At 48.8% G+C, this 24,072-nt stretch overlaps 1 protein-coding gene across 3 annotated transcripts in view; it reads left to right on the top strand.

Moving 5' to 3' along the window:
* ZNF618 (zinc finger protein 618) overlaps positions 1-24,072 on the top strand; it is a 271,355-nt gene that overhangs the window by 226,830 nt on the left and 20,453 nt on the right. For all 3 annotated transcript variants that reach the window (XM_032635484.1, XM_032635485.1, XM_032635486.1), the window contains 6 exons: positions 4,904-4,963; positions 5,505-5,594; positions 15,196-15,435; positions 19,110-19,193; positions 21,277-21,321; positions 22,296-22,373. In XM_032635484.1, the coding sequence (XP_032491375.1) occupies positions 4,904-4,963; positions 5,505-5,594; positions 15,196-15,435; positions 19,110-19,193; positions 21,277-21,321; positions 22,296-22,373 (597 nt within the window). The remainder of the gene's footprint in view (positions 1-4,903; positions 4,964-5,504; positions 5,595-15,195; positions 15,436-19,109; positions 19,194-21,276; positions 21,322-22,295; positions 22,374-24,072) is intronic.

The raw sequence follows: 24,072 nt of genomic DNA, 5'->3' as shown, positions 1-24,072 counted from the left end.
CCAAAGATGAACCCCAGCTCTATACTTAATGCCTGTGTGACGTCCTGCAAGTTTTATAATCTCTCTAATCACAGTAATGACAGTAAAACTCACCTCTCAGGATTGTCATGGAGATTAGATGAGATTATATTTGTAAAGGAATTAGTATAGTCCTTGACATTTACATGGAAAGCATTAAACAAGTGGTACCTATTAATTATCCAGAAAGGTACAGAGCAAGATGAAACTTGTTCTCTATATCAGTAACTACGTCTGACAGCCAGCCAGTGCTAGGACCCAGGAGGAATTATCACAAATTATATGGAGTAGGGAATTGCACTGAGAAAACTGACTGAGTTTGGCTCCCAGCTTGACGCCATGGAACTGAGATGTCTATAAGAGTATGAGGCTGTTCCTTGTTACCACTCAGCAGCTGCCTTGTGAGATCAGAATCCTGCTTCTTGGGCTTCTGCCACTTTTTGTAAGCTGGCCAGTAGGGGTACAGTGCACTGTGGAGGGACTAGTCCCCACAAGTAGAGCTCTATAGGTCAGGGGAAGAGGAGAAACAGTGGCAGCAGGGCATGCTGGGAAGTATGCCTTTCACATCCATGTCAGCTGAGCAAATTGGAGAATTAAGTACTCAAGAAGGAGGAAGCCAGAGCCAGTACAGAGCAGAGGAATCCTGCTAGAAGGAGGGAGTTGGTCTAAGAGGCCCTGTGTGTCAACGTGCTCTTTGGGTGCAGATCTGAGAATTACTCCCATGGTAATGGTCTACCATGATAATGGGGGGACGATTGAGGACAATTCATTCAAGTCTATTGAAACAGTGTAAATCTGGATTTGTTTATAGGTTACTTGAGTTTTATACCTGGATAAGGAAGAGTGACTTAAAAGGTAAAAAAAAAAAAAAATAAGAAAATAAAACTTGGGAACTATGAAAATTCCACATGACAAGAAAGGAATTTAAGAGACTTAGAGGAAGAGTATACCTCTGAAAATGATCTACCACAGAGTCTAGAAGGAAATGCTGTTTGGCAACCACAGTCAAGTATGAGAAAATATGACCTGTCTTAGTTCACTCAGGCTGCCATAACAAAGTACCATAGACTGGGTGACTTAAATAACAGAAATTAATTTTCTCACAGTTCTGGAGGCTGAAGTCAAAATCAGGGTGCCAGTGTGATTGAGTTCTGGTCCAATGACCCTCTTTCTGGCTGTACTGTCACATGGTGAGAAGAAAAAGAGAGCAAACTCTCTGGTGCCTCTTGTTATAAGGGCACTAATCCCATCATGAGGGACCCCACCGCCATCCTCATGACTTCATCTAACCTAATTACTTCCCAAAGGCCCCATCTCAAAATAGCATTGCATTGGGAGACAGGACATCATCATCTGAATTTTGGGGGGAAACAATTCAGTCCATAGCATGACCTCTGTAAAAAAGGAAGCTGTATGGTGAAAAAGCAACAAGATAAGATGAAAAACCAAAGAGAGAGGAATGAGATGAGAAGAATTGGAGAGAAGCAGAAAATATAAGAGCAGATTTAAAACCTACATTGTAGATAGTAAAGAGCAGAGTTGATCTGCAGAAATGGAATTAATAATGTGAAGGACAAACTTGAACAGATGAGCTTAATAAGCAGAAAACATGATAAATATGGAGAATGGGGAAACTGTTCCAGATAATTGGTGGGACAGAAGCAATACTCCAAAGATACGATAGAAGAAAAAATTGCTCAGCTAAAGGAAGACCTATATGTCAGGTAGAATCAATAAAAGAGGACCCATAACTAGATAGATATTAGTGGCTTTTTAAACTATAAATATAAGGGGGAAAACTATACAGGTACCTGGAAATAAAAAAGCAAGTTACTTACAAATGATTTCAAGGTGGACTTGCATCGGACTTCCCTGCAATACTAAATGCTGAAAGATCATGGAATAAGTTCTGAAGGGAAAAAGGTGTAACCTAAGAATTTTATATCTAGACAAACTGTGATTTGTGTGTAAGAAAAAAAAAAACAAGGGCTCAGAAACGTGCTATTTCTCCTATATACCCAACTTCAAAAAATTACTTGAAGATGTACTCCAATGAACTGAGTGGTTGAACACATTTAAGGGCTCAATTATGAGGCATTAATTCATAGTAAAAGAGGACTTGTGAATACTGAAGCCAGGTAAACTAGAAGTAAGTTTAAGTTTAAAATGTTGCAAATCTGATTATAAAATTGAATGCAAAAAAAGATCATTCTAAAATATTAAAAATGAATGTTAAAAACCAGGAAGGAAGGAATAGGTGAAGGATACAATAAAGTAGGTTAAATCAGTCCTGCTTATAGTGTGGTCCCCAAACCAGCAGCATAAGCATCTCCTAAAAGCTTATTAAAAATGTAAATTCTCAGGCCCCACACCAGACCTGTGGAATCAGAATCTCCAAGGTGGGGCTCAGGTGTCTGTGTTGTAACAGTCTTTCTAGATGATTCTTATTTAGGCTAAAGTTTGAGAGGCACTGAGTTAAACTACCTTTCTCAGTGGTAATAGATATGAAAATATCATTTCGTGCTTGACTATAAAAATCAGAGAAATGTATCTTATATACTGTCTAGAACAATGGAAAATGCTGGAATATTGGAGAATAATGGAAAGGCAAAGAAAAGAGTTCATACATCAAACAACTGAAAACTAAAGGGATAAACCAGAAAGGGTATAGGATGAAAAGAAAAGAATCATAAGGCAAGTAAAACCAAGTCAGTAATAGCAATAAAAGCAAATGGCATAACTTCCTTTATTAGAAGACAAAGATTCTCAGGTTAACTTAAAAGAATCCAATTAAGAATGGTTTATTAGAGACATACTTAGTTAATTCCTTATCTTTTACTCTTCTCTTTCCCATGGAGCTCTTTCCTACTCCCTTAACTAAATTGAATTCCTTATTAAGATTTTCACAGCACCGTGTCTCCTTAAGACTACCCATTGTGGTTGCAGTTTTAGATTTGTGTGATGATTTGATTTTTCTTTCTCCTTTTCCAGACTGTAAGTTCCTTGAAGGCAGGGACCATTGCTCAACATTTTGTGCCAGCATTTAGCACAGTACCTGTTTGATGAATGCAAGTACAAGAAAATTTAGGGAAATGGCTTTAGGCACATGTGAACAAGTAGAAGGATCTAACAAAGTAATTATCAAGAACTAATAATATTAATACCAGACAAACTAATAAAACAGTGTAATTAAAAGTTAGAGTGGGGCTTTCCTGGTGGCACAGTGGTTGAGAGTCCGCCTGCCAATGCAGGGGACACGGGTTCATGCCCCGGTCCGGGAAGATACCACATGCGGCAGAGCGGCTGGGCCCGTGAGCCATGGCCGCTGAGCCTGCGCGTCCGGAGCCTGTGCTCCGCAGTGGGAGAGGCCACAACAGTGAGAGGCCTGCGTACCGCAAAAAAAAAAAAAAAAAAAAAAAAGAGTGGTGGTTCTTAACTTTCTAACACTTCAGGATTTTCTTCAGGACCTGTTCAAACACAGTTTACTGGATCCCATCCTTAGGATTTTTCTTGCAGAATGTTTCGAATAAGTCCCGAGAATTTGCATTTCTAACAGGTTCCCAGGCGATGCTGATTGCCACTAGCCCAGGGACCATGCTTTGAGAACTGCTGTGTTAGAAAATAGTGTAATGTTAACAAAGGATATGGTTCAAAGTGGAGGTTTTGATCTCGTGAGCCTGTCTGCATCAAACAACATTGTATCTAAATATACGAAATAAATTCAGAAACGCAATGAATTGGAAGGATTGATCACAACATTTGGTCTTTGACAGAGCAAGGAGAGAAATAAAGGTTAAAGGTTATATAGAGTTTGAATAATGCATTAATACAGATGATCTAACCACTTCAGAGCCTACCTGCAAAGAGCAATAATATATCTTTACCACGGTCATGAATCAGTTAACAAAAATTATTTTTTAGCTACCAAAATTTTTAAAGCTCCTGTATTGAGAGAAAAGAGCATAAACAGACCAAGAAACCAATTGAGAAAAGATACTTGTAACGTGTCGAACGAAACGTTGATGCCCTTAATCTATAGAGTTCTTAGCGATTTTAAAAAAGGTAAACATGCCTGTAGAAACATTGACTGTAAACAAAATAGGAAAGTCACAAAAGAAAAAATGTAGTTCATTAATCCTCAAAAGTAGCTTCCTTAGAACTCAAAGAAATGGAAAATAAAACCAGCAGTGCAATGTATTTCTCCCTGTCAGGCACAGTAAGAAGATGATAGTACTGAATGCTGGCTACAGTATATGGAAACAGTCATTTTGAGATCTTTCTGATGGGGGCGAAAATTGGCCCAGTCTTTCAGTAAGTAGTTGGTGCTGTGGTGATCAAAAGCCTTAAAAATGCAGACCCTTAATTTATCCTGGGGAAATATGTGCAAAGATTATGAACAATAATCTTTATTTTGCAGTGGTGTGCAAAAATAATGAGCAGATGTGCAAAAATTTCTACGAGGATACGGATCACAGCATTTTTTTATAAGGGAAATTTTTGAAACAATCTCAGTGTCCTCTGGTTTAGAAGACTGGCTCAGCAAATTCCAAAGTCCAGTGGTAACCAGGCAGCCAATAAATGCAGTAGAGATCGATGTTTATTGATTTGAGCAAGATGTCTACAAAATATTGTTGATTGAATGCACCAGGTTACAAAGAGCATATAGATCACGGCTGGCTAATTCAAGGCCCATAGAAGCCAGACGGCTGACGTCAGTGAGAGATGAGATGGGAGTGCAGGGTGGGGTCTGGGGCAAGTGGCCAGGTGAATGCTCCACCCTGTGGGGTAGCTGCTACTCTTTTTTGGGGATTATAGATGATTGAAGTTTCTCTTATATTTAAAATTTTGTATTTGTATTTATCAGTATTTTATAATTTTCCCCCAGTGAACAATATTACATCAGAAATTTTTAAGAAGAAAGAAGTTAGGCAGTGCCAAAAGAGAGGTAAAGATGAAGTCCGGTGGGACCCAAGAGGAAGACATGGCCCCTTCTGCCAGGGGGTGGGGGGCGTTGGGGGGCAGGGAAGACCCTGGAGACAAGGTGACCCACATGTGGCCATTGCAGAGGGCAAGGCTTGAAAAGGGGCTGTTAAAGAGGTTGGCACTGGAGGTCAACTCAGGACACCACCCATTTCCTGAGCACCGGGGCCTGGGGGTGGAGCGATGGAGGAGGACAGCGTGTGCCAGGTACTGTTCTAAGCATGTGACATACAAATTTAATCCTCACAGCAATCCTATAAGGTGGTCCTATCATTGCCCCATTTTACAGATAGGAGAACTGAGGCATGGAGAGGTTATTAGATTTGCCTAAAGTCACACAGCTTGAAATAGAGGAGCTGGGATCTGAACCCTGGCGGTCTGACTCAAGGGGGCTCCTGATTCTAGTTGGTGGTCCCAGAATGAGGAGGGGTTTGTGGGGAGGGAGCAAGCTGCTACTTCTGGATGGGAACAGGCACCCATTCCCACACTCTCCTCTCCTTGGACAGAAACCGGCAATTATACCTGTGAATTCTGCGGAAAGCAGTACAAGTACTACACGCCCTACCAGGAGCACGTGGCCTTACACGCTCCCATCAGTGAGTACCTTCTCTGGTTGCGGGAAGGGTGGGCCAGCCATAGGCTGAGGCTCTGGAGTTTGGCTAGGGGAGGGTGAAAGCAAAGGTGAACTTGTTCTGGGTCAGCCTCTAGGTGTCCCAGGTCTGACCTGGGGCCACCTGACTGCAGGAGCAGGGAAAGCCCCACCCTTAAGCCAGCAAAGTCTGAGTCCTCCCCTGGTGGTCTCAGAGGCCTGGGCCCATGTGGATTTTGGGTTAGGAAGGGTGGGCATCATTCACCCAAGTCCTTCAGCAGCCTTGTCCTCACCTCTTCCAAGCACCTCCAAATCATGTGGTCCCTGAGTCGCCACCCCCAAAGGCAGCGCCATGTAATGCAGCTTCAGTCTGAACCAGCGCAGGGCCAGGCTGGAGGATGGTCAGTTAGACAAGACAGCTTTGCCCTTGGAGGTAGAAAGGGTAAGAAGTCAGAAGGAGTGCCAGGCCGGCCTCAGAAGCCCCGGGTATTAGTCCCAGTGGAGTCACAGGCACGTGTGTGGCCTTGGGCAGGCCCCTAATCCCTCCCTCCTCCCCTGGCCTGGGAGGGAAAGGGTTCTAAGGATCCTTCCCACAGGGACATCCTGGCCTTCCATTCTCCCCATGTGGCTGATTTCCCAGCTTCCCTTTTGGATGTCAGAGGGGGCCGTATCCTTAGATCCCCAAGTATATGAGCTAAGAGGGCCCTCAGTCCTCAGCCAAAGTTCAGACAGGGCGGGGCTTAACCACATTGCAGGGCAGTAGGGCGGGATGTTTAAGAGGTATTTGGGAGTATCCCTGCTTTTGTTTGTCACAAAAGAGCTATGGGGATCCCACTCCACAGTCTGTGGATAGGAAGGTTTAGGTTCAGGGAGAGGAAGGGATTATGCAAGGTCATCAGGGGTGCAAGGTACCTAGAGTACGGGAGGCCCAACCCTCCTGGAGCACTGACAGTAGCAGCACAGGCCCCTGGGCCCCTGAGGGCTTTCAGGTGGGCAGGGAGGGGTGTCCACATCTCAGGCGGTGGAGGAGGTAGCTTCCCCAGGAAGTCCTGCCTGCTGTGCAGAGCGGCAGGACTGAGGGGTCTCCCTCAGATGGGGAGCACCCATCCTTAGGTGGAATACTGGGCTGAGGTTCTCATACTGCTCGGCCCCTGACTGATGGGTAACCTTGGACCTGTCACTTCCCTTCTCTGGGCTCAGGTTTCCCACCTATGGGAGCTCTCGAGGTCTTTTCAGCCCAGGGGTCTGGATTCCAGTCATCTCCAGTATAAGGAGACCCTCAGGCAGGCCTCTGCAGTGGCGCAACTACAGGAGCCTCTCCTGCCACCCATGCTAAGCATGTATGGGTTACTTATTGCCCACCACATGGCCAGGTCCTATGTGGGGGAGAGAGGCCACAGCTGACACTGGGTGGGCACTAACCCATCCATTTGACCCACTCATGGTGCTGGTGCTGAAGCATCAGGGCTGTGGCTTGAGCTCCATGGCTCAGACCCCTCTGGGGATCCCGCTGTCCATGGGCAGGGACAGGGGCAATTGTGTGTGGGTACCTGCTTACCTGTGCTCTCCGGGGAAACAGCAACTGCCCCGCTGCCAGGTGCCCAGAGGGGATGCTACCCAGAATGCACTTACAGTTAGGTGTTAGTTACAAAGCCATCCTGCAACTTGGGTTTCAGCCTTTGGAGAAAACCTTCAGTGCTGTTTCTGCTCTTTCCCCAAATGGCTCTTGCTGGAACAAGTTGAATAAGGTCATGGAGTTAATAAGAGGAGGAGCTTGGCTTGAACCCTGACAGGCACCCTCTAGGCCCATACTCTTAACCGTGAAGTTCTCCTGCATCGCATGTCAGATGGTACAGCAGGAAGGGGTGCTTCGTTTGTACCCTGATTACTTCCCTAACGTCCAGGTACTTCTCTCCTGAAAGGCTGTCTACTCTTTCTCTGTTCCTCATTTTCTTGTTCTCTCTATTGTGAACTCTTTTGTCTTTCTGCACCTGTTTGTTGAGTGCATCTCTTCTTTATTACTGAAGTCTAGGGACTCTATGATCATCTGTGTTTAAAATTACAGAGTGAGAGATTTAGGTTAGATGCAACAGAGGATTGATTCTCCAAAGCTGACCAAGAAATAGTCCCTCCAGTGGCCTTTGGATCTAGATATTTGTATGTCCATGGGTTCTATGGGTTCCATGTGGAATTGGGGGCTGGACTTGATGGCTTCATCAAGTGGTACTCAGGGCCAGGCCTTGAGAGACCCTGGGTCTCCTGAGAGCATCCAGAGAGACGTAGGCTGACTGGAAGGAGGTCTAACGAAATGGAGTCATATAATATGTACTCTCTTGGGTCTGACTGCTTTCACTTAGCAAAATGTTTTTAAGATTCCTACATGTTGTATATATCGGTTCATTCTTTTTTTTTACTGCTGAGCAATATTCTGTCGTGTGCAAGTACCACAGTTTGTTGAGCCATTTGCTTGTTCATTTGAATTGTTTCCAGTTTTAGGCTATTATGAATAAAGCTGCTGTTGAAAATGCTTGTACTAGGCTTTCTGTGTTCATTTCTCTTGGATAAATTCCAGGGCGTAGAATTGATAGGTCATAGGGGAGAGTATGTTTACCTTTTTAAGAACTGACAAACCATTTCCCAAGATGACTGTAGCACCTTTCACTCCCACCAGCCACAGATGGGAGTTGCACTTGCTCCAAATTCTTGCCAACAATTTGGTGGTAGGAAGCGACTCTGGTGAGTGTGTAGCGGTATTTCATTGTGGTGTTAATTTGTATTTTCCTGATGACTAATGATGTTGAGCACTTTTTCATTTGCTTATTAGCCATTCGTATATTTTACTTTGGAAACTGTTTAAGTCTTTTGCCCATTTTTTTTGGTTGGGTTGTTTGTCTTTTTATTGTTAAATTGGAGGAGTTCTTTATATACTCTAGATCCAGGGTCTTTATCAAATATATATTTTGTGGACATTTTCTCTCAGTCTTTGGTGTGACTGTTGATTTTCATATAGTATCTTTTGATGAGCAGTTTTTCATTTTAATGAAGTCTAATTTATCGGTTTTTTTATGGTTAGTGTTTTCTCAGTTCTGCTCAGGATATCCTTGCCTACCTCAATGTGGTGAAGATATTCTTCTTTATTATCTTTTAGAATCCTTATACTTTCAGCTTTTACATTTAAGTCTCTGATCCATTTTAAGTTAATTTTTGTGAATGATGAGAGGTATGATTTGAGATTAACTTTATTCCATATGACTGGTTGTTCCAACACCATTTGTTGAAAAGATTGTCCTTTTTCCATTACATTGCATTGAGACCTTTGTTGAAAATCAGTTGAATGCATAAGTACGTGTGAGTTTATTTCTCTTCCACTGATCTATTTGCCTGTGTTGGCGCCAACATGGTCTTATTTACTCTAAGTCTTAAATCAGGTACTCTCAGTTTTTCAACCTTGTGTATTTTTAAGAATATTTTTCTTAAAACAAGGAACTTTGTCTTGCAATATAAATGTTAGTCTTATAGCCAATTGCTACAAAAAAATCCAGCTGGGATTTTGTTTAGGATTACACTGAATCTGTAGACCAATCTGGGGAGAATAGACATCATAATAATAGTCGATCTTCCACTTCATGAACATAGTATATCTCTCCATTGGTTTAGGTCTATTTAAATTTCTCTCAGCAATAGTTTGTATTTTCAGAGCAGAGGTCTTTTACATATTTCATTAAATTATATCTAAGTATTTTATGGGTTTTTTTGATGCCACTATGATTTTTTTATTTTCCAGTTTTTGTTGCTATGATATTTGTATATGTTGAATTTGTATCCTGCAACTTTGTTAAATTCACTTATTAGTTCTATTAGCTTTTTTCTAAATTTATCAGAATTTTTCTTGTACATGCTGATGTCATCTGCTAATAAAGAGAGCCTTACTTCTTTTTTTCTAATCTGTATTCCTTTTATTATTCTCTCTCTTCCCCATTATGCTGATTAGGACCCTCCAGTTCAGTGCTGAATAAATGAAATGTGTGGATATCTCTGCCTAGCTCCCAATCATAGGGTTCAGTTTTTCATCGTTAAGTATGATCATTTTCATCGTTAAGTATTATGTTAGCTAAAATAGGTTTTCATAGATGCCCCTTTGTCAGTTGAGGAAGTTACCTTCTATTTCTAATTTACTGAAAGTTTTTATCAGAAATTGGTGTTAGGTGTTTTTTCTGCATCTGTTGAGATGATCCTATGATTCTTATCTTTTATTCTGATAATGTGGTAAATTACATGGATTGATTTTTTTTTTTTTTTTTTTTGCGGTACGCAGGCCCCTCACTGTTGTGGCCTCTCCTGTTGCGGAGCACAGGCTCCAGATGCGCAGGCTCAGCGGCCATGGCTCACGGGCCCAGCCGCTCCGCGGCATGTGGGATCCTCCTGGACCAGGGCACGAACCCGCGTCCCCTGCCTCGGCAGGCGGACTCTCAACCACTGCACCACCAGGGGAGCCCAACATTTCTTATACTGTAGGTCTGTTGATGAAAGATTCTCTTAATTGAAAGTGTTTTTATTTCACCTTTTCTTTTGAAGGATGTTTTCTTTGGACGTGAAATTCTAGGTTGAGATATTTTTCTTTCAGCATTTTAAAAATGTCATTCCTTTATCTTCTGGCTTATGTTGTTTCTGATGAGAATTCAGAGATCATTCTGATTGTTATTCTGTATTTAATGGGTCTCTTTTCTCTGAATGCTTTTAAATATTTCTCTATATTACTAATTTTCAGCAATTTGATTATGATGTATAGTTTTCCTCGTGTTTATCCTGTTTGGGGTTCACTGAGCTTCTTAGATCAGTGGGTTTATATTTTTCATCAGATTTGGAAAATTTTCAGCCAGTATTTCTACAAATATTTTTCTTCCCCAATCTCTTCCTTCTCCTGTTGAGATTTTAATTGCATATATATTAGATTGTTTTATGATGTTTACAGATCAGCTGAAGCTCTGTTCAGTTTTCCAGCCTTGTTTTCCCTCTGTGTTTCAATTTGGATGATTTCTAGTGTCCTGTGTACAAGTTTACTGATCTTTTCTTCTACGAACTTACTTGTTTCATTAGAAATATCCATCAAATGAATCTTACATTTCAGCTATCGTATTTTTCATCTCTGTAATTTCCACTTGGTTCCTTTTTACATTGTTTCTTTCATTATATTCATATTATCCTTTAAGTGTTTGAGCATATTTATAATAGCCGTGTTAAGGTCCTTGGCTGCCATCATCCCTGTCATTTCTTTATGTTCCTGTTGATTTTTTTTCTCTTGATTATTACTCACATTTTCCCACTTCCCCTAACAAATAAATTTTTATTCTGTGCTGAACATTGTGGATGCATATGCTATGTTGCTGAGTGTGTGGATTTTGTTGTCTTCTTCTAAAAAGTGTTGAATTTTGTTCTGGCATCTGGCAGGCAGTTAATCTACTTACAGATCAACTCGATACTTCAAAGCCTTGTTTTAAAGCTGTGTTAGGGCAGTTCCAGAGCAGTCCTTATTCTAGGGTTAGAGTAATCCTTCTGAGGCATGGCTTTTCTGGGTCTCAACTGAATGCTGGAGGTATTCAGCAAGATCTCTCCTCTGGCAGGTGGAACTCAGACATCTCCTTGCCTTTTGCCACCTCCGAATCTTCAGTCGGCTCCCGCCCCGCCCCGGCAGCTATTGGTTGCCAGTCATTGCAGAGACTCCCTCTGCACAAATACAGTTTGGTGTTCAGCCAAAGACCTCAAGGGGCCCCTCTGCCCATTTCTGGAGTTGTTTTTTTGCACAATTGCCTCCTCTTTGTTATTCTTCCCTGTCAGTTCCAGCTGCCTCAGAAGCCCTGAACTCTGATCACTGTCTCTCAGATCAGTGAGATTGCAGTGCATCCTTCAAGCTCCACCTCTGTGCTGTGGTCCAGAGGGTCTATCCTAGCAGAGAGCTGGGGTGATCCTGGGGCTCACAGCAGGTCTTCTTTCATGAATCACAGTCTTGCACCATCTACATTCAGAGTCTGAAAATTCTTGTTCCATGCATTTTGTCCAGCTTTACAGTTGAATCTGGAGGAGGGCTAGTCCTGTACCAGGTATACATACCATCTTAGCAGAAGTGTAAGGTCTCCAGTTCTCTTTCTAAGACTGAAATCTGTGAGCAGTGGTTCCCAAATTAGATTCCCCTTGCATCACCTCTCCCTTGCATTCCCTCCTCTAGCCTTTGAGCACCCTATTCCCTTTTGCCTCCAATGCGTTTCTACTCCTCTCTACTGCGTTAAAGGTTTCAGGGAAATCCTCCGGTCTTCCCTGCCTCTCAGCTGCATGGTTACCTTTCTTGAGTCCTTATAGTCTCTGAATTTCTGTTCCAGTTAAATTTTCAGCTTTACAGAAAGAAGAGACCACGTGCTGTCTTATTTTTAATATCTCTTATGTGTAAATATCTCATACCTTTCTTACTAGGCCAGTTTGCCAGTCTGAAATGCTTTCTTCCTTTCTCAGTGAGAGCCCAGGTAGGAATATCAGCCTGATAACATTCCATGTGAGAAAGTCAACAGATGGAGCAAAAGGTTGAGTGAAATGAGTTAGGAGCCTGGGAAGTTTATCTTGGCTCGGCACTGATCTCCTCTGTGACCCTGGCATGGGGCCCGTACCTCTCTGAGCCTCTTTGTCCCTAGCTGCCTTATACCCTTGGTACCAGTGGGAGGATAACATGTGAGAAGCTTCTTTCGCCCTCTCTTGGCCATCCCATCTTTAATGTGCTCTGTTTAAGTGGTTCTGAGCCATTCGTGCTTTGATTCCTGGTTCCACAGTATCCGTTGAGCACTTCCTGTGTGTTAGGAATGTGCCAGGCACTGAGTGCGTGGTTGGACCAAAGTGGCAGAGTCCCTACCCCCACGGAACATACAGGGTAACGGGGAAAGAGACTTGATCAAAGATCACACCATGGGTCATCATTGGTGGCCGTCAGATCTTGGAAGGGAACAAGGGAGGCGACTGGAAGATAAATGACCAGGTCAGGTATCAGGGAGGGCTTCCGGAGGAAGTGATGTTTCGGTGGAGGTATGTAGGACCGGCAGTAGTAATCCAGGCAGAAACTGGAGGGAAGAACATTCCAGGCAGAGGTGATACCATGAGCAAAGGCCATGAAACTTGGAAGAGAGGGGTAGACTGAGAGGGCAGGAAGTGGGCAGGCCCCAGGCAAGGGTCCAGGTCAAGTAGGTGATGCCCGAGGGTTTACTGTATCATGTGCTTTTGGGTGTCCTGAGCTCCCTGCCACAGGGAAGGAGGGGCTCTCCCACACGGAATGCCAGGATTTTGACAGCAGGGTCGCAGGACCATGAAAAGATCTGATCCAGAGGGTCTCCTAGAAACATTCTGCAGGTGGAGACGAGGGCCTAAGAGGGGAAGCAACACGCTCTGTTTATTGCTCAGAAATTCTCTGTCCCTTGTGCCCAGGTGCCCGGGGGTGTGTTAGTGCCTAAGGGGACCACATGGCCTGTGCAAAGACCTCCATGAGAAGCTGGCAGGCTTGAGCCCCCGTCCCATCCTGGCACTAACTTTCTGTGTGGCTATAAACTTATTAACCATTCTGGGCCTTGGTTTCCTTATTCCTAAAAAATACCATTAATAACTGTTTACATTTGAAGAGTAGTTTACCGTTCAGGGTGCTTCCGTGACCTGTATGGATTCTCACAAAATCCCTGTGAGGTTGGTAGTGCAGAGATGGGTGTCCTGCTTTCATCAGTGGAGGTGAGGTGGGAAAGCTGAGACCAAGAGGGGAAGTAAAGAGTCCAAGACCGCAGAAGCCGGAGGTGACAGACTTGAGGTTCAGAGGTGGGTCAGGCTCACCTCACACTCAGTGCTGGTTCCATTAAACAGTGAACCACAAGCTGTGGTCCCCAAACTGTGCTTCAGGGAGACGGGAGACATCAGAGATGGGACGCTGGACGCCTCCCTCAGAGTTTGATGTGTAGGTTTATCCCGTGGCTAAGAAAAAAATAATTGAGAATTGTGAGATGAGCCACCCTTCCGGTTGAACTCGGGACCTTCAAGGTCTTTCACTCTGAAAGGGAGGGAGGGAGAAAGGGGGATCATATGTAAGTATCCTTCCCCACCCACCCGTCTCCAGTTCCTGATTGAGAAGTGAGAATCTGGAGAGTGGGGTGGCGGGGAAGAGGAGTGGCGGGGGACACCTGTGTTCTCCACAGACTGAGCCTGGGGGATTCCTCCTGGAGCTTGGGTGGGGCAGGTGAGGGCTTGCTTACGGGACCACGACCAAAGGACGCCCCATCCCCAGCTCCTGGCATCTGGCTGCTACTGAGGTGGAAAGGCAGTGACCTCCCCAGGGGGACAAGGGGGGCCAGCCTGAGTCCTCTGAGCTCACCTCAGGGCCTCGGGTCCTGTGTGACCTTGAACAAGGCCCTGACTCCTGCGTCTCTGGGCCTGGGCTTCCTCCGGCCAGGAGTGGGCAGAGGTGGAGGGTCAGGGAGTGCCCGTTTATTTTGGCTATGAGAGCCGTGGGCGCAGCGTCTGGTGCCCAGGATGGCCGCTTCCCTGGGAGCAGGGGTGTAAGAAGGTCTCTCCTCTGCCCCTGAGGCAGGCAGCAGGGCAGCGTCCTCCCCAGGCTCCGGCCAGGCTCTGAAGCAAGGTGGTGCCCTCGAGATGTTCCCAGTGCCGGTGGGTTCCGTGAGCCCCCAGTCAGCCCCGGAGGGGTCCCTTCTCTTGCCGTCTGGTCCACTCTTGCCCTCCGGGAAGAGTTGCAGTTGAGTGAAACCACTGCCTCCCCTTTCGGTTGGAAGGTGGCACTGTGGCCACATTCAGGGGCTTGGCACCCCGGTAACTACGTCTCCGGGCAGCGTGCAGGAGGCTGCCACCTGATACCAGCCGAGCTGGAGACCCGCTGAGGGTCAGGGCCCCCCACCCGTGTTCTCAGCAACTCCGGTTTCTGCAGAGAAGGCGGGCAGGGGAGGCAGGAGGTGTGGGAAGTGGTGACACAAGCTGCCCCTAACCCCACCGGGGAGCTGCTGCACCGATTCCCATTAAAGCGTCAGGCGTTGGGTCGAGCGCTGTCCCCTGAGGTTGTCAATCCCAGGCAGTGCCCAGGAGCTCCCCGAGCCCCTTCCCCTAAAACCGTGGGGCGACATTGGACCCTCTGCTCTTCCCCTCTCCCATCAATCAACCCTGCACGTCTCTGCCTCTCTGTCGTCTATCATTACTGCTGAGCCAGCCTGCGTTGGAAGGAAAAGAGGCTCAGGAGTCAGCATTCTAGAAAATGCATTTGAGCCTGGGTTGACTGATTCAAGTGCCCCAAGCACGGGTCACAGGCCGAGTTCTTAGACACGGAGAGCCTGGGTTGGTCAAGGGTTATGGGTGACCCAGCCAGTGGGCTGGTCAGTGGTCTCCAAGTAATGCTGAGTGTGAGCTGGCGATCGGGCTTCCCTCGAGGAGAAGCTGGGGAGGGTTCTAGACTCCCAGACTTTCTCAGGCTCCAGGTGGGAGCCAGAGCCCTTGCTCTCTGTGGACCAAGAAGTTTTGGCCCTCGAGCGTAGGGGTACTTGGTCGGCTCCAAGCGCCCTCGGCAACTGAGAGCGTGACCCTCTCAGGTACTGCCCCCGGGTGGGAGCCACCGGACGATCCAGACACGGGCTCTGAGTGTTCGCATCCAGAGGTCTCCCCGTCTCCACGCTTCGTGGCAGCGAAGACCCAGACGAACCAGTCGGGGAAAAAGGCTCCGGCCTCCGTGGTCCGATGCGCTAGCCTCTTACACCGCACCCCTCCAGCCACCCAAACCCCGACGTTCCGCACTCCAAACTCGGGATCTCCGGCAAGCAAGGCAACTGCAGGTACCAATGGCCTATGTTACCCTCACACTTCCTCCACTCCCCGCCCTTCTCCCCACCTGCCACAGCTGTGCCCGGGGTCATTGTTCCCTTGCAAGAGCGAGGGTGGTGGTCCCTAGCTCTCTGGGACGAATCTGGGTCCCGGCTCTGCCTCAGGCTGGCTCTGTGACCACGGCAAGCCACCTAGCCTCTCTGAGTCTAGGTTTTCTTACCCTAAATCAGAGGGTCGTACAAGATGGTTTGCAAACTAATTTTTATAAGTAGGAGAATATTTTTCTCCCCAAGTCATGGCCTAAGGGGTTTAAAATTCTTTTAAATTAATTGCCAACATTTGAGCATTAGGAGATTTTTATATGAAACTTTTGATTTCTGGCTTACATTGAAAAGTCAGATCTGGCAGTCCTGGGCCCACTTTCCTCAGGGTAGCAGTTGCCTTGGGGCCGAGCCACAGCTGCCTCCTTCAGTAGAGCATGTGCTCTCCGGTTTTCCACAGTCCCCACCACTCCCTCCTGCCTCCCCAGTACAGTGGCCACGTGGCAGGTGCCATGTCTCGTTGTGATCACACTGTTGTCTGTCTCACATCCAGCCCAGTTCATCCATTTACGTCACCTGCCTGGACCCTCTTGGTGTGAGTTTGCATCCCCCATTTTTCAGAAAACCCAGTCTAAAAACTCATTTCTACGAAGAGCTGCTCTCCATGAAGAAGAGTGTTTGGCTGGGAGCTCTGTTCTCTTGGCCTCCCTCTACCTCACTGTTCAGGAAACCCCTCCACGAGCCATAGCCCAGCGGGAAGCCAACGGATGCCCACTCCAGTGTTGTCTGAGTCTACGCAGAAAGGGCTCAGACTCTGGAAGGGTGAACAGGCAGTGGAAGGTGCACACCAGCCATTTCTTACCAGTTATCGGGGAAAACTGATAAGACACACTGTGTGCTGAGTACCAGCTAATCAGGAATCCTGATTCCCACCTGGATGGAAAGAGCCTTGGGCCTTCTCCCTAGATATGTGGGTGTAGGGTAGAGTGATGACTTGGTCATTCTGGGACTACGGGCCTTTCAGATACCCTCAAGAGGCCCGAAGCTATCCATTAAAAATATACAAGTGATCAAACTGAGAACTCACTCAAATGAACCAGGGGGCTGGACCGATTACAGCCATGTGATGAGTTGTGCTCGCCTTTACTCTGGTTCAGAAAGCTAACCAGGAGCAAGGATGTGGTTCTTAAAAATATTTGAAGCTATGCTTAAGTGCTTAGCTCTCCCGAAAGGAGAGTAAGTAGTTAATCAACTTTGAAGGTGATAGTTTTCAGCTACTGTGTAGAGAAGAGCTAGTAGCCATTGTTTTTTGGCAACAGTAGTTATAAATCAGTTAAACAGGCTGGTCGTCACGGACTTATTGGTGGTAGATACTGGCTCAACTAAATAATGGGATCACGGCTTTCAGATCTTGATTTTACTCTCGACCTTGTGGCTGGGAGTTTTTGCATCTGCAGTTTCTACAGAGAACTGCCTGTAGGGCCTGTGTGGTCTGTGGCAGCTCTCAGAACCCAGAGTCACCAGGTAAGCATCACAAGCGATGGGGCTTGCCTCTGGCCGCCTTTATGTGACCTGGAAGACTTGTGGTGGGTGTCACACCTGGACTACTAGCTGCGCAGCTCAGGGGACACCAGGTTGTGAGCCGGAGCCTGCATGTTGGAGCTGGAAGTCATCACTGCCCCCGTCATGCTAGAACAGGCAGCCGCTCCCGTGCGTGCGTGTGTGTGTGTGTGTGTGTGCGCGCGCGCTCGCCTGCGCGGGGATGTCCCCTGTGGAGCCGCTCGCTGGTTTTCAGCCAGAGGTGCCTATAGCAGGGATAGCTGATCAAAATCTGCTTTATCAGCTGAGCCATAGGAGGCTAATTATAAGAGTCTGTAACCTTAGTTGTGCTGAATGGTACCAATGTGTTGGTCAGGATGCACGAAAATCCTCCACAGACGGGTAACCGTCCCCTGCATGCATGAGGTTTAAGATGGCAGAAGGAACCACTTCCCTGCCCCAGCCCTTTTTAAAAAGGAAGCATCTGTCCCAAGAATGAAATCTCCTTATTCTGCCATCTTAAAGGGTTAGGAACTTAGGCCCAGGAACCTGACAACCTCACTCTCTCTGGGTTTTCACCTATAAGATGGGAATGACAGCGTGGACCTCATAGGGCGATTGGAGGATTATGTGGATGTAAAGCATCTGGACCAGTGCCTGGCCCATAGCAGGTGCTTCGTAAATAAGAGTCCCCCTGTTTTTCCTAGGTAGAGAATTGAGGGACTTTCTTTGCCAGTTTACAGATGGTATCTTGAAGTGGGCAGGTGTGTAGCTCTCAGTCCAGGCATTTTACAGACACAGTTAGAAGAGAGAGTCTTGTGTGTGATGTTGTCAACAGCCTCTGCAAAAAGGAGGCTGCATCAGGAGGCACTGTCAGAGTCGGGGGCAGGGGAGTTGAGCAGGGCCTATAGGAGCCACCTGGGGCTTCCTTTCCCATCACCCCAGTGATCGTCTGGAACCTCGGCTCCCATAGTATGAGTGCTTGCCCTCCTGGCATAGGGTGGCCTGGGTGACAATGGCATTTCCCAGAGTGGGTTCCCAGAATCACCATTTTTGAAGGATGTTAAGGAATCTCATATTTTTAAATGGGCTTCAGTGGCCGATTATATTTGGGAAGGTTGGGTTCAGTGAAGCTAGATGGGTCTCTCTCCGGTCGAACTTCTCAGAGCCTTTGATATCCTCAAGCAAGCTGTTTCTCCTTAAGAAAGGCTGCTGGGTCAGCTGCTCATCCCAGATTGACTTGTTCCCAGAAGCCTTTATATCCTGGCACATCCAGCATCCCCACTGAGCAGCTTGGAAAAGCCGTCACCTTCTGGCTCAGACGTTCGAGACAGAACGTTGGTGTCTCCCACCTGGTTGGACCCTTTCTCTGACTCCGGCGTTTACAGAGAGTTCTGGGAGAAGGCGAGCCACTCAGGAAGGCACGTCAGTGGAGACACCCCAGAATCACTCAGGGAGCCAGTCCCTTGCCCCCGGTGAACCCCGACCAGACCTCACCTGGTCTTTGGCCTCCCAGGGTGTGGGGCTACCCGGCTCAGCCTATCATGACATCTCTGCCACCCAGGGACCCCTTCCACTCTCTGGCCCTCCTGCTCTGCCAGAGCCACCCCCAGAAAGCAGTCTGTCACCCTCCCTGCTCCTTGGTGGGGCCTGTGTCAGCAGAATCTGGCAGAGCAAGTCGCGAGTGGCAGATCCAGATTACTTAGTGTCACGTGTGGCTCCCAGGGGTCAGAGATGGGAGACCCTGGCCTGTGTGCCATCTACTCGATCAGTTGGAGCTCAGGAGTGCGCCCACATCCCACACACACCCCCCCCGTGCCTGGACCTCCACCCGCCCTGGGCACTGTCGGGGACCTCCTGGGACCCTGACGAGGTATCAGGCAATTCAGGTGAGCCTGAGGAACTGCAGGTTTGGGGTTTGGGGTTCTGGAGCCCATCCCTCTGCTGGTTCCCCAGCGTAAAGCCTCAGGCACTCACCCAGCCCAGGGGCCGGGGCAGTTCCCACGTCCCTGGCCTCCCAAGCCCCCTCTGGCATGCCCCTCCCTTTGGACCTGTTGCTGACCAATCACCGTGGTTTTTCCTTGCTCTCTCCTCTCCCCACCCAGCAGAAAGCGCTTTCAGTCGGAGGGTAGAAGGCAAAGCACAAAACCACTTTGAAGAGACGAATAGCAGTTCCCAAAACTCCAGCGGTGAGTGTGCCCCATGACAGTCACCCTGTGTTGCGGCCTCAATCCGCTCCGGGATCTTTGCGGTGCGTGATGGGGCAGGGTGTCGGGGGGAGGCTGAGAGCAGAGCATTAGAGGACGGCCAGAGCCCGGCAGGCAGAAGCGGGAGGGGCCCTTTTTTCCAGGGACATCCCCCCGGGCCTCAGGAGCATCTCCGGGACTATGGACCCTCTTTGTCTCTTCCCCATGGAGAGAGGAACTCCCCTGCCCCATGACCTGTGTGATACACTGACTTGGATGGCCCCCTTTGAGCCATTGCTATGTTTATAGGATGAACATCACAGCCATTTTTTTTTCCAGAAGAAGCAAAGCGGGTACAGTAGAGAGAGCTGTGGCCTAAGAGCCGGAGGCCCCAAGTTCTGGTCCCCTTTTGGACCTGGGAACATCCAAAGGTTCCCTTCCAGCCCCTACCAGCCCAAGTAGGCTTGCCTGAGGTTCCCAGTGGTGTTTTGGCGCCCCCTGGTGGTTGCCTTCTGCAGGACTCTAGCGGAACCCTAGAGCACCTTAGAGCAGCCAAAAGCCACTGTCCCCAGCCAGACCTGGGGCCAGCCTGGCGGAGCCATGCGTGATCACAAGCAGCCTCTGCCCGAGAAAGGCACAGCAAGCTGGTCTGCACAGTGCCAGCCAGGGCAGGGTGTAAAAAAGATTCTGATACTTCCTTTATACTAAGGTAAGCCATCACTCGCTTTCTTGCTCAATTGAAGTTTAATTCACCAGATTAGGTGTTGGCCTGTGCTCAGCACGCTTGGGTGCAGACAGATGATGCACGTGGCTTGACCACCAGTCAGGGGCTTTATGAAACATCCAGGAGCGCAGACTTGCACATGCAAGCTTCCTCACAGTGATCTGAGCTCCAGCCGAGGCTCGACCCCAGCTCCACCATCCACAAGCCGGTGACTTGAGCTCGCCTCTCAATTTCACCTCTGCTGTGGAATGGGCATGGCACACACGTCCTCGCCTCTCAATTTCACCTGTGCTGTGGAATGGGCATGGCACACACGTCCCTGTGGTGGGGAATATTCAGAGGGTGCCCTGCAGAGTTCACACACTCACATGGTAGGCTGTTTGGGAGGTGGTGGTGTTTTTTAAGTAAACCAAGTGGTTTGATGAATAAGTGCTCCGAGGAAGGGAGTGAGGCGTGCCGTGGGAGCCCCGAGAATGTTGCCACGATCCTTTAAACCGTAGAGAGCATGTCGACTTTTCCAAACTGCTTCATCCTTTTGGAAGCTATAACCCACTCAGCCCCTCCAAAAGGTGAGCCTTAAAGAACTGGAGTGACTGGCCCAAGGCCACACAGGAATAAGCAGCAGAGCCAGGACTGAAACCGCGGTCTCCCGGGAGCCTTTGTTCTCAGCCAGCCAGGCTGCACCCCCTGCCTCTCCTTCCACCAGAGCCGATGTTCAGGGTTGGGAATGACGGTGTGAAGCGCTGCTCCCGCCGGCAGCCACCATTTATTGAGCGCTTACTGTGTGCCTGGCACGTGTTCAGAGCTGTATGTGTCTTAACCTGTTTTCATCCTTACCACAGCCCAGTGAGGGTCAGTGTTATTGTTACCCCCACTTTTTGGATGAGGAAACTGAGACTCAGGAGACGTTGAATTGTTGCCCCAGGTCCCCAGCTTGTGAGTGGTGGAGCCAGGATTCCCGGTGTAGTCCGTCTGGCCCCGTTCTGCCGCCTCCTGCCTGTGAGGCTCACCTGACCATGCCAGGAAGCGCAGAGAGCTGCCAGCAGACAGAAGAGCCCTCAAAGCGCGGCCTCTCTGGTGTTTGGTGCCAGACAGTACCACCCCGGTACTCCCTGTCCTGAACCAGGCAGCATGGATATTTTCTCCTTGGCGCTCTGTGGGCTGACTTTTTGAAAGTTGAGGGTGTCCTGGAGGGATGGCCCCGGCTGATCTCGCCCTGCCCATGCCCCAGCCCCACCCCAGCTGCCCCCTCCTCCTCCGAGAGCCCATCTGGCTCACTGCTTCCTAAGGACAGAAGTAATGACTGTCATCTCCGAGCACCAGAACCAGAAGAGACTTAGCTAAACTGTTTCTCTTTTGCAGAAACTGCAAGTCCCCTGATTTCCAATCCTTTCCCTCTCCTACAGAGTAAGTGATGGTCCCATCGGGGGGCTGGAGAGGGCGAGGCAGGGTAGGGAATGAACTCAGCCAGCCACACGTTCGGGACCTCCCCAGAGCATCAGACCTGGGCCTCCCTCCCAGGTAGACCCAGTTGGAGGAGGTGGAGGCACAGGGAGACCCAGCCCAGGCGGGTGGAGGAGTTTGGACAGGTGTCGGGCGGAGCTGTGACCATGGGTGTCCTGACTCTGCCACCCCCAGCCCTGCAGGAACAAAGCCACCCCTTCCTGCTCGCGGGAGCAGCCTCAGGACGCCTCTTCCGAGCGCACCTCCGCCATCCTCCTGCTGTCTTTTCCCTACTCGTTTTTGCTCTCTTCTCTCTTTCTTTTTCCTTCCCCGTCCCTCTGCTGGGCACGCGCGCTCGCGTTCCTATGTGCTCTCATTCTTGCCGCCCTCCGGCCCGCTTCTCTTCCCTTTCCTGTCTTATCCCTGCTTCTCTAGCTCTTCTGTGTTTCTCCACTTCTCACTCTTTCTCTCACCCCTTCTCTCCTTCTCTTTACTGCCCTCCACGTCCATCATGTTGTTTTTGGTTCATTCATACGTTCATTCATTTGTTCACTGAGCAAACAGTGCTGTCTGTGTGCTTCCACCGGCTGAGAGGTGGGCTGCGGAACAAATAAGACGTGGTCTCCGCCCTGAGAGAGCTCTTGGTCCCTTAGTGTTACCCCCGGCGCCCGGAACAGTGTGGCACACAGTGAACACTCGATAAATGCCGCTTGACTACACTCGGCGGTCTTGATCTGCCAGTCTTCCTCTCTCCATTGCTCCTCCCCCCACAGCCTCTCCCTCACTAGCTAGTGACAGGGGGGCAGACAGGCCCAGAGCCCTGAGTGCACAGCCCCCATGTGTGTCTGGGTGCCCAGTTCCAAAGCTGCCTGCGGCCCAGCAGAAAGGCATCTGGGTTCGTGCTGCCCCTGAAACGGCTGCTCCGTTTCTCCCTGCAGAGCCCTACACGTGCGGCGCCTGTGGAATCCAGTTCCAGTTCTACAACAACCTGCTGGAACACATGCAGTCCCACGCGGGTAAGGGCCCCACGGTGGACGGGGGCGGGGTACTGAAGCCCCCCTTATCCCTGCCACCCTCAGATCCTGCGAAAGGCAGGGACGGCCAGGGCCAGCCTGCGGGCGCTCTCCCAAAAAACAGTCCCAGGACGTGGGAGCCCTGGTTACTCCGTTGTAAGTCAGGGTGGTCTGTGCCCTGCGGGGGCAGCTGGCTTGGTGGCAGCGTAGCCAGAGAGGGGGTCGGAGCTGGAGAAGGCTTCCAGAAATTGTGACCTCTGCCCGGAGCCTAGAGGCCAAACAGGAGCTGAGCAGGACAGAGTCGTGGGCGTGTGTAGGGTTGAGTGTGGTTTGAGACCCAGGTGAGTGGAGGAAGGGGAGGGCAGTGGAGAGGGCTCAGCCCGGGGCAGCCTGCGGCGACCCCCATTGCTTTCGCGGTCATACCCCCGAAGCAGCAGTCCTCAAACGTGAGCGTGCATCAGTCACCAGGAGGGCTGGTGACAGCACAGATTTCTAGGCCGCACTCTGAACTTCAGATGCGTGGGTCTAGGGCGGGGCCCAGGACTCGTATTTCTGACAGGTCCTCAGGCCACACACACCCGGCTTGTCCGGGACCACACTTTGAGAACTGCTGCTGTAGAGAGCCACAGCTAGGAGTCTGCTGTCTGGACACCCTTTTTATCAGCTGTATTGCCATCTGTCCGGCTTACAATGTCAGCTCCCTCACTAGACCACCAGCCTCCAATTTTAGGTTTTGGTCATAGTAGCACTGATTTCTTTTTTTCTTTTTTTTAACGTCTTTATTGGAGTATAATTGCTTTACAGTGGTGTGTTAGTTGCTGCTGTATAACAAAGTGAATCAGCTGTACGTATACATATATCCCCATATCCCCTCCCTCTTGCGTCTCCCTCCCTCCCACCCTCCCTCTCCCACCCCTCTAGGTGGTCACAAAGCACCGAGCTGATCTGATTTCTGATCTGATCTCTGTTTTAGGCAGGCAGACACTGTTTGCTGTAACAGGTAAATCCCAAATTCTCAGTGGTTTGACATACCACTTCCTTCTCAGCCACATCACAGCCTAATGCACGCGGCCTTCCACGTGGAGATTCAGGGACCCAGACTCCTTCCTTCCTGTGTCTCCATCCTCCCCTGGGTCACAGAGTCCTCTCTCTCTGACTGATGGGCGGGGAGAGAGGCACCCTTCCTTCTTTACCACTTCAGACCACAGGTGACACATAATATGCTCAAATTCCAGAGCCCTGCCCGGGGACAGCCCGACAAGGGAAACGGGAACATGCGGGAGACAGCTCGCTGACCCTGCCACCCTTCCCGTAGGGTGATCCTCTGGAGGCATTGGAGGCGATGTGAGAAAAGCGCCTGACACAGACGGTGGCTCAGTAAAGGCCAAAGAGGAGCCGACCAGGAAAGAGACTGAGTGTTTGCTTAGCTGCTGTCACTTCTGCTGTCACGGTGGTGGTTGTTGTTAGTTATTGCTTGTCTCTCTCTTAGGTTTCTGAATCTTTCATATCACCTTCCAGGTCTGGCCTGACTAGCACAGAGTATTACAGGGCGAGACGCTCTCCAGGCAGGTGCTGTTCTGTTAGCGTGACCCCTCTTCATTTATACGGCGTATATCTATTGGGTATCTGCTGTACACTAGGCACCAACTCGCGTGATTTTGGGTGGGAGGGAGATGATTGATTTCTAATGTACTCATTAAAA

The sequence above is a fragment of the Phocoena sinus genome, chromosome 6 (genome assembly GCF_008692025.1).
Source record: "Phocoena sinus isolate mPhoSin1 chromosome 6, mPhoSin1.pri, whole genome shotgun sequence".
Lineage (NCBI taxonomy): Eukaryota > Metazoa > Chordata > Mammalia > Artiodactyla > Phocoenidae > Phocoena > Phocoena sinus.
Note: the sequence above shows the minus strand (reverse complement) of the source record. Positions and strands in the feature narration are given on the sequence as shown.